An 18,768-nucleotide genomic window follows, 5' to 3' on the forward strand; every position below is an offset into this window, starting at 1 on the left:
GCTCATGTCAACAAAATGGATTGTACAAATGTCCAAGCATCCATACCGGGCACATCATTTAAAGCTTATTTACCCTGGATCTCAGCTATGCTGTACTGTACTGGATATTTCAGAGTTTTATCTTCTTACAGCTGGAGGAAAGATCTTAGGGACACAATGAAATAAAAGGTTATTTTTATTTTCCTTGAACACGAGGATATATCAGAAATAGATATATTGGAAAAGAGGAAGAAATGGCTATTTGATTCTCAGGTTTGTTGGGAGATACAACAGAAGTTACGTATAAACATACAAATCAAGAACAGGGAAGGCCATTCGGGCCTTCAAACCAGCTCCATCATTCAATAAATTCATGGCTAATCTGACTGTGTTTTCACTTCCTTGTCTGCCCTGATACTTTTTGAATTCCTTCTCAGTCGCAGATCCAGGACACTGAGAAGTTCAGAGGAATGGAGAGATCTTGGGATATTTGTCCACAGATCTCTGAAGGTTATAGGGCAGGTTAATAAGGTGGTGAAATGTACACCGATGATTGTCTTTCAATCGGTGAAGGCATGGTTGAGTGCAGGAAGGTTATGTTGCTGCTGTACAGGACTTTGTTTATACCACAGCTGGAGTACTGAGTACAGTTCTAGTCTCTACACTATAGGAAAGATGTCATTGTATTTGGAGGGGATGAGAGGAGATTCACCAGGTTGTTGCTTGGGTTGGAACATTTCAGCAATGGAGAGTGGTTGTTCCCTTTAAAGCAGAGCAGTTTAAGAAGAGTTGTGGACCTGACAGAGATGTAGAAAATTGAGGGAAATATTTTTGAATCAACTTGTTTGGATATTTTATTACCCAGGCCTCCTGGCTCAGAGGTAGAGAGATTCCCACTGCACCACAAGAGCCCTTAAGATGACAATGGAGATATTTTTAATCAACCTGTTCAGGAGATATTACTTAAACACCACTGATGCAGGTGGAACTTGAACCTGGGCCTTTTGGCTCAGAGGAAGGGAGACTACCACTGTGCCACAAGAGCCGTCACAGATTATGAGGCACATGGACCGAGTGAATAGAAAACAGCTGTTCCCTGTGGTTGAATGGGAATAACAAGGGGGCACTCTTTTAAAATGAAAGACAGGAGGTTTCGATGGGATTTGAGGTAGCATTTTTTTCACCTCGAGGGTAGAGGCTTCTGCATTGCCTGAGAGGGCAGTTGAGCTGGGTAATATCACAACTTTTAAAAAAATACTTGGATAAGCACTTGAATGGTCAGAATGTTGAAGGCTATAGGTCTGATTCTGGAAAGTGGAACTTGTGTATTGTATTTTTGGTAGGAGAAACTCGATGGGCTAAAGGATCTCTTTTGTACTATATGATTCAATGATCCTAAACCAATCATCAATAAATTCAATTCCCAGCTTATACAGTCTCTGGGGAAGAGAATTCCCCAGACTGTTGACTCCTGGAGAAATCAATTTTCATCTCTGTCTCTAATTGTAAACTGTGTCTCCTGGTTCTAACGTCTTCCATTAGCTTGGATTTCATCCCAAGGGCAGCAGGAATCAAAAATATTCCCTTCTTAGCCTATCCCCACCCTTGGGAGAAATTGTCAGGAAGGACAACTGAATTGGAAAGACATCTAGAGGCAGACCTCATGCTGTGGAATCTCATCACAGTTAAAATAAAAACAGAAAGGCCCTCCAGCCCTCACCGGTCACACCCCTTCATCCCCCGACGCATCCCACATGCCTCATCTCTTCTGTTATGTGTGCCCTAAACAACCACCAGAATGTTCATTCCTCCATGCCAAGCTATGGCACTTTGATGCCCATTCAAACACCATTCGCTGCATTGACAAGCCTTATTATGTATTCTCGACTGATCTCCTGGACATCCATTATACTCAAGCACCTGCTTGAATAGCAGCTCTGGCTGTCAGATCTCTGCTTTCAAATTTCACAAAGTTCATTTATAAAGATTAACCAGTTTGCAGTGTCTGCAGCTCTCCAGTCCAAAGTTGTGCAGGCTAGGTGGATCGGCCATACTAAATTGCCCGTAGTGTTCAGGGGTGTCTGGGTGGGATGCTTCAAGGGGCGGTATGGACTTGTTGGGCCAAAGGGCCAGTTTCCACACTGTAGGGAATCTAATCCATTCCAGAAATCAGTTGCGTGAACCTTCTCTGAATTGCTTCAATTTCAGCTATATCATCCTTTCTTAAATCAGGAGACCAAAGCTGTACTCCAAATGTGGCCACCAAGGCCCTGTACAATTGCAGCAAAATATCCCAACTTTTATATCCCATTCCCCATACAATGAATGGCAACATTCCACCTTATTAAATCACTTGTGTGCCTGGAGACTAACCTTTTTTGTAATTCATACTTCAGGACACCCAAAGCCCTCTGTATTACAGATGTCTGCAGTTTCTGTCCTTATGAATTATATACCGCTTTTCTATCCTTCCTGCCAAGGTGGATAAGGTCATATTTTCCGTCATTTTACCCCTTTGGCAGAATACCCGCTGCTCTCTGAACTATTAATATCCCTTAATAAAAACCAAAAGAACTGCGGATGCTGTAAATCAGGAACAAAAGCAAAGTTGCTGGAAAGCGCAACAAGTCTGGCAGCATCTGCGAAGGGAAAAACAGAGTTAATGTTTCAGGTCCGGTGACCCTTCCCCAGAACATGTTCTGAACTCTGAAATGTTAATTCTGTTTTTCCCTTCACAGATGCTGCCAGACCTGTTGAGCTTTTCCAGCAACTTTGTTTGTATTAATATTCCTTTGCAGACTCCTTGTGGCCTCTTCACAGGGTTGGTCACAGCCTTCTCCTGATATTTGGGTCTGTACCACCTGAAGGCCAGGGAAATGAGAGATAACGAAGTGTGGAGCTGCATGAACACAGCAGGCCAAGCAGCATCTAAGGAGCACAAAAGCTGACGTTTCGGGCCTGTATGAAGGGTCTAGGCTCGAAACGTCAGCTTTTGTGCTCCTAAGATGCTGCTTGGCCTGCTGTGTTCATCCAGCTCCACACCTTGTTATCTCAGATTCTCCAGCATCTGCAGTTCCCATTATCTCTGGCCAGGGAAATGAGATGGGACTTGGGGTGACAGTATAACAACCTTTCATCCTATATGATACCATCGCTACAGCAACAAAATTTCCTTAAGCCTAGCAGATCCTGGCATTTCCCAACCATTTTTTTTAAAGCTACTTTTCTTTAGATTTCCTTCAATGAGACATGCTGTTCCCAGGTCCACAGTGAAGGAACAATAATAGAACTTGCTGGAAAGCCTCTGCGGGTTTGGCAGCATCTGTAGAGAGAATTAAGAGTTAGCATTTCGGGTCGAGTGACTCAACCCGAAACATTAACTCAGATTTCTCTCCACAGATACTTCCAGACCTGCTGAGCTTTTCCAGCAATTTGCTTTTGTTTCTGATTGACAACATTCATAGTTCTTTCGGTTTGTATTTCCACTGTGAAGGGACACCGGGCATGGTGAGCAAACTGTGTGTAAAGCCTGGGGTATTGTTTAATGGTTATTTGACCTCCCTTTGTGCACACACTTTGTCACCGCATCCAGCAATGTTGGGGATCTTTTAGGAGCCAGACACATGATTGGAGAATGAGACTGATCACAAATTCTGTCTACGTGCACAGTATATATGTTCAGAGGCAATGATGGAGAGAAAGAGAAACAGATACAAATAGAGACATAAAGAAGAAAAAAGAAAGGAGTGAAGGGGTAACAGAAAGAGAGGGGGAAAAGACAGAAAGTGAAAGAGACATGAGAGAGAGAGAGAGAGCAATTAAATAAAATGAACAGTTTCAAGGCAATTTCCCGCTGACATCCCAACATGCGCTCTATCATTCATCAGTGGAGGGATGCAGGTGGCCCAGTTATTATCATGTCCCTGTTGTTATCATGTCCCACAGGCTGAACACACAGCTTCCAAAATACACACAACACCATTTTAATTCTTGTAAACACTGTATAATAATTAGCTGCCATCTCGCTAACATTGCTGTGATCTGGTGATTCAGTGAGCGGGGCTGAATCACATTGGTTTCCTATTTCAGTGTATCTCAGAAAGATGATAGCATATTCTTGAGTGAGCGCCACAGACAAGGGAGGGGCAATTGAATGGGGAGATCAAAACAAAATGCTTGTTATTCTTCTGGTGTAAATAGAGAAATGTGGAAAATGTCTGTCAGTACATAGCAGAGGTTCTGAAATGGGTCTGGATTGCAATCCACTGCATACTCCTGGAGGATAGGGACCTCATATTGACCAAGAGAGGAGAGTTCGAACAAACTGCATTTTCCAGGAGATGTCTGCTGTCGTCAATGATGGAGTGTTAGTGGCTGTGCCACCCTGAAGTCAGTGGGCAGACAGCTCCCTCACCAATTCACATATTGTACAGATCCATAGCCAGGTTTAATCATCATCTGATATGTGGATGGACATTCCGCAGAAACTTAAAATAATCAGCTCAACATTAGGGAAATAACAGGCCAACTGCTACTGCAGATGAAGGTAGAGTTTTACTGCACATTACTCACTCTGGCCTGCTCACTGTCCATTTGGACTAAGCCAGTTTACTGTAGGAATAAAGCCATTCAGAAATGAGCAGTGATTTCTGTGGCTCACAGCCTACAGCAAGTGGATATAGTTCAGATGGACCTCCTCCTCAACGAAGGGTAATTCCCAAGTGAACCAAAAGTGATTGAAATTCAGGCCATGTCTAGGCATTTTCACTCAATGTCAGGACTGTGCATAACTTGTCTTTTGTGTTTTTGGGTAACTTTCCAGCAGCTTTTCTTGCCCACAGACTACATTTTCTTCATTCAAACCAACATTTGCCCGAGAGCATTGAAAGAGCTGGCTGCATTTGTCATCATCTTTCAAAAACTGTACTCTTTCTGCAATGGTACTTGCAAATTGGAAGGCTGCAAAAAGCAACCCCATTGTTTAAGAAATGAAGAAAAGGGAAAAAGAGAAATTAGGTTAGCTTGACCTCAGAAGGAAGAAAAATATTTGCATCCATTAAAAACAATATACTGACTAGAACAGTCAGAGATGATTGTCTGATTGGACAGAGCCAGCACAGATTTATGAAGTAATCATGTTTGACAGACCTGATCAGTTGTTTTGGGGATAGTTTTTGAGGATGTTGGCCTTTCATAAATCCGCATTGGACAGAGTCAGAGTCAGATAATTAGTTTCTAACTTAGAAAGTTGATAATGGGCAACCATTGGATGTGGAAGATTTGGATTTACAGAGGTTTCCAATAAAGCACGAATGGAGGGAGTTGATTAACAGGCAGAAAGCAAAAATTGGAATAAAAGGTGTCATTCCCAGTTTGGTAACTAGTGTCAGTGGGAGATTGCAAGGATCAGTGCTTGGCCCCAGCTGTTCACAAACTATAGCAATGATTTGGATGTGGGGACCAATTGTAATATTTCCACATTTACTGATGGTACAAAATTAGGTGGGAAGGTATGAGCTGTAAGGATGATGTAAAGAGGCATCAAGAGGATTTAGAGAATCTGAATGATTAGGAAAAAGCATGGCAGATGTAACATAATGTGTATTAAGTGACAGGTTATCCACTTCAGTAGGAAGAATGAAGGAGCAGAGTATTTCTTAAGTGGTGAGAGATTGGGAAGTGTTGATGTTCGTGTCCAAACTTGGTGTCATATCATAGAATCCCTACAAATGTGGAAACAGGCCCTTCGGCCCAACAAGTCCACAGCATCCCACCCAGACCCCTCCCTATCACTCACCTTATCTACACATCCCTGAACACTATGCGCAAATTTAGTGTGACCAATCCACCTAACCTGCACATCTTTGGACTGTGGGAGGAAACTGGAGCAAACATGTACAGACACAGGGAGAACATGCAATCTCCACACAGACAGTCACCCAAGGGTAGAATCGAACCCAGGTCCCTCGTGCTGCAAGGCAACAGTGCTAACCATTGAGCCACTGTGTGTTGTATGACTTCTGACAATATCCAGAGTGATCTAGATGTCATGATGCAAAAGTCACTGAAAGCTGTCAGATGAAGCCAGCAATTTGGAAGGGAAACTGCATGTTAGTCTTTCTCACAAAAGGATTTGAGTATAGGAGCTAAGAAGCCTTGTGTCAATTTTATAGAACACTGGTGAGGTCATGCCTGGAGTATTGTATATAGATGTGGTCCTCTTGTCTGAAGGAAGGATAGACTAACTACACAGGGAATGCAGTGAAAGTTCACCAGACTGACTCCTGGGATGATGGGATTGTCCTGTGAGGAGAGATTGAGGAGACTAAACCTGTATTCTCAGGAGTTCAGAAGATGAGAGGTGATCTCCTAGAAAACTTACAAAATTCTGATGAGGATAGACAGAGTAGGTGCAGAAGAGATGTTTCCCCTTGCTTTGGGATCTAGAACCAGGAGATACACACTCTCAGAATAAAAGGCAAACTAATCTAATAGGAGGAGGAAATTCCTCTCTCACATGAAGGTGAATCTTTAGAATTCTCCAGAAGGCACGGCAAGTCTCAAAAAGGACTTTAGTGAACCAGATGTGTTGTTCCAAGGATTGATGGTAGTTTTATCGTCACTATCACTTGAGTCTGGCTTTTAGAATTCATTATTTATTCATTGAATTCCAATTCTACCATTTGCCGTGGTGGGATTTGATGCCATGTTGCCAGAGTATCAGGATTATTGGCCATTGGTATTACCACTACACCAGCATCTCCCCTCAAAAATGACAGCAAAGCATAACTGGGATAGCATAGAAATATGGCATTGAGGTAAATGATCAGCCATAATCTAGAATGGGGGAACACACTCAAAAAAAGGGTTGAATGGCTTCCTCATACTCCTATATTCACACTGTTAAGTTCCTCAACTGATGTTCTGTCTGCCATTTTTCAGATCTTCAGATCATATCATCATCTTCATGCGAGACCTGTGTTGAGGGGAACAGTGTCAAGTGGATGGGTTTCAAGCAGAGAGGTTTCAGAGGAGGGTGTTTTGGGGGATTGGTGCCTAGGGAAGGGGAGATTGACAGGTGGGGTTTCTGGGGAGAGGATATCAGATTGGATGTTTGAGAGATGGAAGTATGGGCAGGAGGATGCCTGAGGACAGCATTCCTGAGAGATGGATATTTGCAGGGAAGGTGGAGGGAAGTGATGAGGCAAAGGTATTGGTGGGAGGTAATGAGTAGACCTGTGAGGGGAGAATGTCTTGGGATAGGTGTTCTGGGCTGGACAGCAGTTTAGATTAGATCAGATTCCCTACAGTGTGGAAACAGGCCTTTCGGTCCAACAAGCCCACACCGCCCCTTGCAGCATCCCGCCCAGACCCACATACCCCTGAACACTATGGGCAATTTAGCACGGCCAATCCACCTAGCCTGCACATGTTTGGACTGTGGGAGGAAACCGGAGCTCCCGGAGGAAACCCACGCAGACACGGGGAGAATGTGCAAACTCCACACAGACAGCCACCCGAGGCTGGAATCGAACCCAGGTCCCTGGCGCTGTGATGCTGCAGTGCTCCCTAGTTGCAGGGAAGAGTGTTGAGTGTTATGGTAGGGATTTCAGTAGGAGTATCTGGATGGATGTCTGAAGTGAGAGTGTCTGGGAGCCCGATTGTAGTGTATCTGGGGAGGGGGTGCAGGAAGGGTGTCAGGGGAAAGGTTATTGAGTAGTGTCTGGGTTGGGATTTTTGCAAGGCTAGATAGGATTGTTTGCCAAGTTCTAAAATCACTGAATGTATTGTTTATGTCATGACTCAAAGTGTTCATTGTGTGTGTTTCTTTGTTTATCCATTGACTCCATTCTATTATGTACACTTGACCCCACTGTCATTTGATGACAAAGGCTGATGGGTAAGGGCCCTGGCAGCAGCCTCCAGCCTTTGGCCTAGCCTCGAGGTGGAAAATGAGGAACCCGTAGGGAGTATCCATCAGTTTCCCTTCTTCTTTCTGGGACAGTGCAATTGTTTCCCAGAGCTGCTGCCAGGAAGAGAATGTACAGCTGGGAAGAGAGTGGACGGAGCTGGATGGAGTGACAAAGAGGCAGCTCTGTGCACAGCTGTTTATTTTTAATTTGGGGAGGAGGCTGTACTTCATTAATTCAGCAGCTTTGTTTCTCAGCAGAAGTTGGCAACATGTGAAGTCTTTACGGCCATTCTGATCTGCTGGGATTACCATGTTGCTACTTTGCCTCCCCTGTATCAGAATTTCAACAGGTGTGTTTTTGCGCTAAATTGCGGCCTTACTTCTCTAATGACAGAAGGAGAGGAGCAAATTATGGCCTTTGTTGGAGTTCAGCAGAGTTACAGGCAACAGAGCATTATTGAGAGGATTGGAACTGAGATAGGCCCAAGTGAGCAAACCAGTCTAATTCTTCAGGAACCGCTTGTACCCCTGAGCACGATGTGGACTGAGGAGGCAGTGACCATGACCCCATCAGTCACCGAAGAGGCATTGCTCATTCCGGACAATTCACAGATACCAGACATTACTCAAGATAAGTCTAGGTTGGAAGCAGTAAGCTTTGGATTAGAAGAGAGGCAAATTTGTGAGGAAACAAGCCCTCCAGATACTGGTCACACTGTTCCAGCAACTTCAGAACAGCCCAGAGAACAGGAGCTGCCTAAGAGTATGGAAAAGGATTTGGGAGAGCTCTCGCCTGAGGCTATTGGAGCTCTGAGCCTGATGACTAAAGATGGTGCAGGAGAATCAGCTGACATGACCTTGATAAATGGAAGAGTTCATGAAGCTGAGTTTGAGACTGCAGATATGAAGCTAACTGAAGACAGTGAATGTGTGGAGGGTCTGAGCGATGCCAAATTCAGAGAGCTGGGGGAGGATATCCAGCTTACAGATAATCATTTTAAAGCAGTGAATCAGATGGAAGAGATTGAAGATCAACAGCCACCTCCAGCCATTCGGGAAGGAGACATGGGGCCTGCCCAATCACAAACCCTGGCATCTCAGAGGAGTAAGAGTGAAGAAGATCTGCCTGTGGCAGCAGCGAAAGGTTTGTCACTTGCTTTCTGTTCTCTCAGCACACTTTTTTTCTCCCCACTCTCTCAACACGTACCTCTTGCTTCTTCTTCCAGCCGTCTAGAGCATCCCAGCTCCGAGCTGCAGCCTTGCACTCTGACTCCGGCAACAACTGGCCTTGCTGCTGCATGATGTCTTTCTGCATGTGTGACTTTCATATCCTGTGTCCTTCACCTGTTTCATCTTTGTTTCTTTCTCAAAGCAAAGTCTAGAAAGGCATCTTGTATTTCAGGTTATATTGTGATGCAGCATTTTACATCCACAAGTTTGGGAAAGAACTGTCATTCCCTGCATAGATGGCTAGAGCAAGCCAAGTCTGGCATCAGAAAGAGCAGAAACAGAGAGTTTGGGTGCGTGGGTGCCAGTGCCAGTTCTAAGAGGCAGGGCTTCAAAAAGGGTCCCTGCCATATCAAGAGAATTAATTCTCAATTGTTTTAGACTTCACTGAACCAGAGGGTCTGAGGTACAAAAGGACAGAGCCTGTGAGATACTGTGATTGACCAGCTTCCAGTATCAACTGGTTTCACAGAAATAAAATCATGTCTCTCCCTTTCTTCATGGAGGGATTATGTCGGGATCAGGGTCAGGTTGGAGGGAATAGAAGATGCAGCAGGATGAGGGGAGGACTGGGAATGATGGGCACCTTATCAAGAGGAGATTATGGGCAAAGATAGGATGGGACAGAGGTTTAAGTTCTGCTGTTTACTGGTGATAAAGACTGGTTGAAATCTTGCCTGAGTAACAAACGTCTTCACAAAGAGGCATAAAATGACTGATCTTTTAAATTGAATGGCATCTGGCTTAAGCTGTAGAGCAGCACACTCGAAACAACTCCAGTCACATGCTGCAGCCCATAGAATATAGCAGTGCAGGACCCTGTCACCCCGGCCATAGTGATTCACTGATTGATTGGCCATGGCCTGAATTAAATGCCAACTGCTAATATGATTACTATATTAACATTTGCCCTAACTCTCAGAAGAGAGATGCCAGAGATTGTTCCAGCGACCTGCCTAAAACAAATTCACCCTTTCTGCACCAACTACTGCACTTTCTATGGATCCCAGTAAACCTGTTCAACTCTCCTTATTACTACAACCCTACATAACTGTCAATTAGTCAGGTTTCATTTCTACTGTCCTGATCATCTTACACTAGGTGTTAATCCTTTGTTGGGGTGAAGAATGTTCCCTTTGCAAAATCGTCATTCATTTTTTGTACACATTTCTATCCTTCAGAGGCCATACCTGTCAATATAAAAAGTAGACACAGGGTTTACAACATAGACACTACAAAGATATGCAGCAGTTAAAATGTGCAGAGCAGCTACAATATCCATTGGGCCTACTAGAAAACATAGGAATTACGAATATAGCGGCTACAGTGTATACAAGGCCACACAATGCTCATGGGTGACAATATAGCCCACAGATGTAACAGAGACAGGGGTTGCAATGAACACAGGGCTACAATTTACACAAAGACTACAAATATACATGGACAACAACATGCAAAGGGGTTATAACATACATGATGCTGCAATACAGCATTCTGATAAACTGTAAAGCTACAGTATACACTGCTGAATATGCATTGGGGTTGCAATATACATGAAGTCTGTATGTATATACACCGAGGATACGAAGTGCAACAATATACTCAGGGATCAAAAATACTTACAAATCTACAACATTACAAACCAAGTATGATATAATCAGGACCTACAATATAAATACAGGCCATCCCCATATTGTGGATAGGTTCCATTCTTGAGACTGTTTATAAGTCTATTTGTACACAAGTCAAAACACAACGCAGGCAATATTTGTAAGTACAGGAAATGTTTGCATGTCAGATCTTTTAAATTATACTCCTTTGTGGGATTGAATTAATTAATATGGGCCTTCGTAAATCAGACATTCGTAAATCAGGGTCCAGTATATTATATTGTACACAGTAACTGCAAATATGTACAGGATTTACAAATATAGAGGCTATAACGTTTAGAGGGCTATACTATGCACAGGGGCGACAATATATACCGCAGCTACAACATAGACAGGGGTTACATTAAACACAGGGTTACAAAGTGCACAGGGACACACATATACTCAGATTTGCAATATACATGGGGACTACATATATGCGCAGGGGCTAAAGATGTACATGGGGTTACAGAGGAGCTACAAATATACATAAGGGACGCAATATATACAGCATAGACAGGGGTTACATTATACACAGGGTTACAAAGTGCACAGAGATACACATATACTCAGATTTGCAATATACATGGGGACTACATATATGCACAGGGGCTAAATATACATAAGGGACACAATATATACAGAGTGACTACAAATATACACAGTGGATACAGCACACACAGGAACTGTATATACTCACAGCAGCTACAATGTACACCATCCCCTTGTATACATGGGAGAGGCTGAATTATACAGTGACTACAACCTACGCAGGAGCTCTGATATACAAAAGAGCTAAAATATACACTGTGCTATAACACACGTGTACACCCTGTACATGGAGTGCAACATATTCAGTGACTACAGTGTACCTAGGACCTACTATAAACATTTATTGCAGATTCTAGGTGCTACAATATCCACAAGAGCAAAAATACAGCTACAGTATACACTTGGAGTACATTTTTAAAACAGTCCTAACTGCCCATTCTAATTGCTGTTGAATTCAATGCCCTACTAGGCCACATTGCTATTGGTGTGGAGTCACATGTAGACAGACCAGGTAAGGACAGCAGATTCTGTTTTCCTAAAGGATATTGATGAACTAATTTATTTTAAACAATGTAACAATGGTTGCTAAATTTAAATTCTAGGAATCTTTATTAAATTGAGACTTTACCAAGCGCCATGATGGGATTTGAATACGTACCTCCAGAACATTAGCCTGGAATTCTGGATTAAAGACTTTGCCCTTACCACCACTCCCAATAGGGAGTTACTATACACACTACAGACAATATGGGCTACAGTACACACAGTGATGCAATAATCACTGTATCTACAATGTACACATTGTTACAGTATACAGAGGCTACACTGTACACAGGGACTGCAGATTTAAGTGGGGCTACACTGTACACAGGAGCTACATGGTGTGTAAGTGACTACAAGATTCACAGTAGTTGCTATTTACTCAGCATTCACAAATGTAAAAGTGCTAAAACATACAGTAGTGCCACAATTACAGAGGGATGCAAATATAATTTGGGCCTTCAAGTCTAAACAGGGTCTACAGTATACACAGAGCTACAGCACACACAGGGGCCATAATATAGATAAGCACTACAAATACATAAAAAGGGCCATAAAATGTACATAGGGTCCAAAATATATACAGTAGCCACAATATACACAGCACTATAATATACACAGGGGCTAGAATATAGAAATAAGCTGCAAATTTACATAGGGCCTATAATATACACAGTGGATTCAACATAGACAGTACTACACCATTTTACAAATGCAGACAAAGGCAAAAAATAATTATATGGGTATAACATCCATAAGGGTTACAAAATATACAGGAAAATGTAGACGAGGCTCTACAGAGGCTACAATAAAAACAGCATTTATAATATACACAGAGACAACAAATATAGCTACTTTGCATAGTCTAGCCCCTGTGTTTAACATAAAGATGATACAATATACACAAGGGCTGCAATATATGCGGTGCTACAAAGGTACAAGTTACAATATAGACAGGGGCAACAAAATATACTAGGGCTATAATATAGACAACGGCTACGGTATGAACAGAGATACTCAGGGATAAATATACACAGCACTCCTATGTACTCCTGGGCTACAAATATGCACAATACTACAAGACATAGGAGTGGCAAAAATTCAAATGGGTCCAAAATATATGCAATGCAGCACTATTCACAGGGCTACAATTATCATAAGGCCACAAATGTACCCAGAGACTGCCATATACATAGCAAATACAAATTACACTTAGACTACAGGATACATGGTGTCTACAATACACAGTGCTCCACCATACACAGAGGTTCCAGTATAAACAGTGCTGCATATACATATGGCCAACCTTAACTTTTCAATCCTAAGCCCTCAACTTCCCAAACAGCTGGAATAGTTTCTTGCTATCTACCCCGCCTGTTTCTCATTGCGTATTAAAAGCCTACATCAAATCACCCAACGACCTTCTAACCTGCAGGAATTAAAAAGCCTCATAACTTAACTCATACAATCCTGGTAAATCAACACTGTGCGCATGCACAGACCACAGACTATGTTTCATCTGCCCCCAATGGATGTGTTTTCAAAACAGAGAGATAGGTGGGTAACAAATCCATTGCTGTCCTTCCCACTCTAATCTCACCAGCAACAGATGATTCAAGTGTCAAGCATAATCATCTTTACAAATGTACAATCTCAATGACTACAAACTTTCAAACGTGCTCAGTCATCCTATCCTTGTTGAGACTCACATAATTACTTGACCTACACATGTTAAGCTATTGGTTTATAATGTAGGCTTCCCTCTCTCTGATGCTTAAAAAAAGGAGGTGCATTTCCTATCGAAAGGAATAGCTCATAAATTGAGAGAACTTGGGAAGATACACAAGAACTGTAGCTTACAGCTAAATGAAATAGTCAAAGAAGCCAGTACAATATACTGCTGGGACTCTGCCCTGTTAAAAATATCTCTCTTGTGAAATCATGAATATGCAAAAGTTGATTTCCTCACATTTCTCCCATTCTCCATCTCAGTTGAGTTTGACCTCCATTTGACCCACTTCAGGGATTAGAAACTAACTTTGAGGGTCACCATGTGCAAACAGGGAAGCTAATACATTCACCTCAGTAAATTCGACTTCTTCAGGTAATTTGTTGCATTTTGTGGCAAGGTGAAATCTTGAAATCGTCAGGTTGAATAATTTGTGAAGTATCCATTGTAATAAATACTGTGTTAGACTTTCCAACCTAATTGAGTTTCTGCTTCCTGGCAGTCTCAGCCAGGGTTATGGGTTGTTGGAGTCAGTGGGACCAGACTCAGTGTGTGGGGCCTATGTACAAGGTTTTCTTAATGTGGGTCCCTACTGCTTTCTGCCTCTTCCGCACAGCACCCACCTTCAACAACATCTTTTTAATGGTTCATTTAAAATTGGAGAGAACCCATTTTGCTCTGTTTCCTTTTTTTTGAAGCTCAATTGCCTGTTGCAGGAGAAGAAGGAAGCAAACCGCAGGCACCCTGCCCTGAGAACAAGACCAAGGTGAGAGTGACAGTAGTAAGCAAACTGTTCAGCATCCAGACCACTCCATTAATCCATTGGTGTCCAAATATTTCATCTTGTTTTGCTATATTCATTTTTATCCATAATTTTATTTGGTTTGTGGATTCATATGTTGTGTTGTCATTTTGAATTTTATTTTCATGTAAAGAGCTCCACACCTACATCTGCAAAAACCTCAAAAGCTAGGCCTCAGGCCTCTGCTACTCCTAAAAGGCCTACTACAGCTGCCCGTAGCAACAAATCTTCCAGTCTTGTCTCCACCCCCAAAAGACCTCAGTCCACTACAAGCCAAGATGGTACAGGAGTTAAAGAGCATAGAGCAATTAAGGTAAGGATTACATTATGGTTAGAGGAGTGTTCTCAGCTACGGTTTTTGACAATCCAAATTCGAATGTCAGCAGCTCAAATTAATCAATTCATTTTTCTTTTCATGGGATGTTGGTGTTGCTGCCTAGGCCAGCATTTATTGCCCATCCCTGATAATCTGGTCAATTCATTTGTGCTTTTTTGCTCTGATTCAGGTAAATGTGTTTTGCTTCCACTTTCAAATCAGCTTTTCACTCAGTGATGCACCATTCTGTTCAGGTCATTCTTTAATGCTTTCCTTGTTTCAGTCTTCTAGGTTTCCTGTCTCCAGTTCTGTCCGCTTGGAGACATATCCACTATCACACCGTCAAACTCATCAGCAATGCATCAACTCTCACAACACCAAATTCTCATCATTCCTGATCCCTTGTTTTCCTGTGCCCACCAGTCTCCAACCCATCATTGACCACAATATCTCATTAACCCACCCTCCCATCACATACCGACATTACTTCCTATCAGAGCCCATCATCATTCCATCCCCTCATTTCCCTGATCATCAAATAGCCCTCTATCATCCTTCTAACCCTATCTGCAACTTCCTTCACCTGCTATCACTACAACACCTCCCCATCAAAACCACCTTTGTTAAACCACCCCCAACCCTCCATCCATACCCTGTTTCACATTGATCAAACCCCATCAACTCTAACCAATCACCAACCCCAATCTCCCAGTACTTCCAGAACCCACCTTTTCCCCAGACCCGCCCAATCCCTCAATACCCCATTCTGTGTTCATTACACCTCCAGAGATTTAATCACCTATCATAACCCCTTTCATTCTCCACAAAGCTTTCCCTATCCAAACCAGAAGGGGTCACATCCTTTCAAACCCATCAAACATCCATCAACTCCTTTAGCCCCTTGCAAAACCCCCTGCCCCTTTTCAAACACCCCCCCCACACAGCCCCATAAAATCCTGCAGCATCTCCTCAGCAAACCCCCTCTCATCCCCCATGAATATCATCTCTTTACCTACACCCCCACCACAGGAACCTATTCCCATGCTGCCTCCCGCCCTCATCTCTAACTTCCAAGGAGTCAGGTCCCTCATTTTCTATCAAGATCGCTGTATCAGACCTCCAGCAGAATGCCACAAGCCCACACTCCATTAGCATAGTCTCTATGAACCTGCTACCTCAGCACGGTGACTGAGGCCCATGCCATGCCCTGTAGGATTCTCCACATCAGCCATTTCTATCCAAATAATCCTCCATTGCTATTCCCGTATAGTCTCCTGCTCACTGTTGAGAGTCATTTGTGAGCAGTAGCTAGAGTTAACTGACATCGTAAAAAATATTATGATAAACAATGTGATAAGCTAGAAGGCCAGTCAGCCCATCTAACTCAGAACGTAGAACAATACAGCACAGCAATAGGCCCTTCAGCCCACCATGTATGTGCAAATCACAATGTCATTCAAAACTAATCCCATCTGCCTGCACACAGTCTGTGTCCCTCTATTCCCTACCAGTTTGTCTGTCTAAGTTCTTATTAAATATTACTATCATATCTGTTTCTACCACTTCTCCTGAATCCCCAGGCAGACAGAGCCATCAAGAAACATGGCCTCTGCCATTGTGACAGCAAGAATATTTATTCCCAGAAGCAGACTATAATGAATGGATTCTGTCTAAACAGCCAGATAATATCAGAGTTGAGTATTTATCATTTGGTCTAACAGCCTAATAATTCACTGCAGGTAACAGAGACAAGGAAGACTCCAGGATCACAACCATCTGGTCTCAGAATGCCAGGAAGTGTTGGTGCAAAGACCCCCCCGAAGCCTGCAGCTGCCACAAAGGGAACACCTCATTCTCCTGATATAAAAAGGACAACAGGTAAGTGTGGGATACTGGGTGAAAGAGGAATGGGAATGGGAATGGGTGAACACACACCAGGAGTTGGCACAGCTAATGAGTTTCATAGAAAAATATAGTAGAACTGCAATGAAATCAGAAAGAACTGGATAAATTCAGAAGGTTCTGGTACACATCTGAGAAATGTTATGGCACAAACCAGAGTAGCTAACACTGGATTTGCAATATCGTAAAATCAAAACATTCAATGGCCCTCAAAATTACTAAACTGTTCCTAGCTAAATTTTACAAATAATTCATGTTTGATTCCAAGTTTCTAACTAAAACCAAAATTAATAATTTATTATTAATAATGTAATTTTAACAGAACACAAAGGAACTAAAAAGGAATCTAATTAATATCTGCAATCTAAGCATAATCTTGTTCATTTATAAGCACCCAGTTACACACCAATAGTTAGACACAGTTAAGGGATAATTTTTTTAAGTAAAAGAATCACAAGTTGCCAATTTGATAGCCATTTCAATGATGAATACCATGAATTCATGAAATCCCACAGGTTGTATTACTGGCACTTAGGATTGGATCAAATTCCAAAGTCACCAGTCAATACAAACAGCTTCTGCATACATCGAGAGACATTTGCTGATTTCTCTAGACTGGGTTCTTTTCTCAGAACTCTCAACAAGTCTAATAACTGAGAACTAACTAGACCCAGTGCTGCAGCTTCCAAAACAACACACTGCATCCTGCCCAAAATCCCAGTAAAAGCCAGTTCACCCATTCATTCAGAGATAGCAAAAACTGCTGAGGCTGGAGCCAGAGATAACAGTGTGGAGCTGGAGGAACACAGCAAGCCAGGCAGCATCAGAGGAGCAGGGAAAAATTGACATTTCAGGTTGGGACCCTTCTTCAGAAATGGGGAGGAGGAAGGGAGCTGGGAAATATATAGAGAGGAGGGATGGGGCTGGGGTGGGGAAGGTGGGTGGGGTGGTGACTGGGGAGTCCAGACAGGGAGGGGTGGCTAGGTGGGAGAGAACATAGGCAGATTGTGTAAGGCCAAAGAGGTGGGGATGAGAGGGGAGAGTTGGTCATGGGACAAGGCCAGAGGTGGGAAGATTTTAAAACTGGTGAATTCCATGTTTAGGCCATTGGGCTGTAGGCTCCCAAGGCCGAATATGAAGTGCTGCTCCTCCAGTTTGTGTGTGGTGTCATTGAGACACTGGAGGAGGCCCAGGATGGACACGTCACCCAGGGAGTGAAAGGAGGACTTGAAATGGTTCGCGACTGGAAGGTGTTGTCATTTGTCACATATTTGTTTCTCATTTTCAATATACCCTGTGATTGGCAAGTCCTGTCTTGATTGGTCAATTCAACGTCCAACCAGCTGCCAGTTTCTGAGCATAACATCCTGCTGGTTCACCTTGAGTGTACTTAGAGCAGTATTTAATCCTTCCAGGCCAGTTCCTAACAGTAAACATCTTTTGTTCTCTCTTTACTTTTCAAATAAGCTGCTATTCAGAGTTCAATGTTCAACTGCATTGTACAGTTACAAACAAAAAAATGAGAAAAATAAAAAAGATACTGCTGATCTCAACAGGAGAGAGAGAAAAAAACAGAAAGAGAAACAGATTTAACGTTTCATGTCCAATATGACTTTTCCTCAAACCTGAAGAGAGAGGTATTGGATTTATACATAGAAAAAGCAGGAGGAGCAGATAGAACATAAGGAAAGGTCTGTGAAAAGTTGAAGGGTAAGAGTCATTAAAGATTAAAGTTTCATCGGACAAGAGGCAAAGAAAATGGTAATGGTTATAGAGAAGATTCAAAACAGATTGAGAACTGGTGTTAATAGAAGAATAAAATTCAGCTCTGAAAACAAAACCATGAAAAAAAGGTAAAGACAACAATATTAAAATGGAGGACAAAATTCACGGTCTGAAGTTGTTGATCTCAATATACAGTCCTAAAGGCTGTAACATACCAGAGCAGACCCTCCAACTTGCACTGGGCTTCACTGGAATGCTATAGCAGGCCCACAGAAGTGTGAGCTCAAGAGCAAGATGACATACTGAAATCGCAAATGAACAGAAATTTGAGGTCAAGCTTGAGAACTGTGTAGCGGTTTCTCACAAAGCAGTCACCTAATCTACATTTTCTCAATGAGAAGGAGACCATCTTGCGAACAACAAATATGATTGACT

General features: G+C 42.6%; 1 protein-coding gene across 5 annotated transcripts in view; it reads left to right on the top strand.

Annotated features, from left to right (window-relative positions):
• Positions 1-18,768, top strand: part of maptb (microtubule-associated protein tau b) — a 65,872-nt gene that overhangs the window by 29,886 nt on the left and 17,218 nt on the right. For 4 of the 5 annotated variants that reach the window (XM_048560455.2, XM_048560454.2, XM_048560456.2 and 1 more), the window contains 4 exons: positions 8,286-9,035; positions 14,287-14,354; positions 14,524-14,703; positions 16,446-16,584. In XM_048560455.2, the coding sequence (XP_048416412.1) occupies positions 8,286-9,035; positions 14,287-14,354; positions 14,524-14,703; positions 16,446-16,584 (1,137 nt within the window). The remainder of the gene's footprint in view (positions 1-8,285; positions 9,036-14,286; positions 14,355-14,523; positions 14,704-16,445; positions 16,585-18,768) is intronic. The other variant, XM_048560458.2, reaches the window with a different exon arrangement.

This window comes from Stegostoma tigrinum, chromosome 31, assembly GCF_030684315.1.
Source record: "Stegostoma tigrinum isolate sSteTig4 chromosome 31, sSteTig4.hap1, whole genome shotgun sequence".
Classification (NCBI taxonomy): domain Eukaryota; kingdom Metazoa; phylum Chordata; class Chondrichthyes; order Orectolobiformes; family Stegostomatidae; genus Stegostoma; species Stegostoma tigrinum.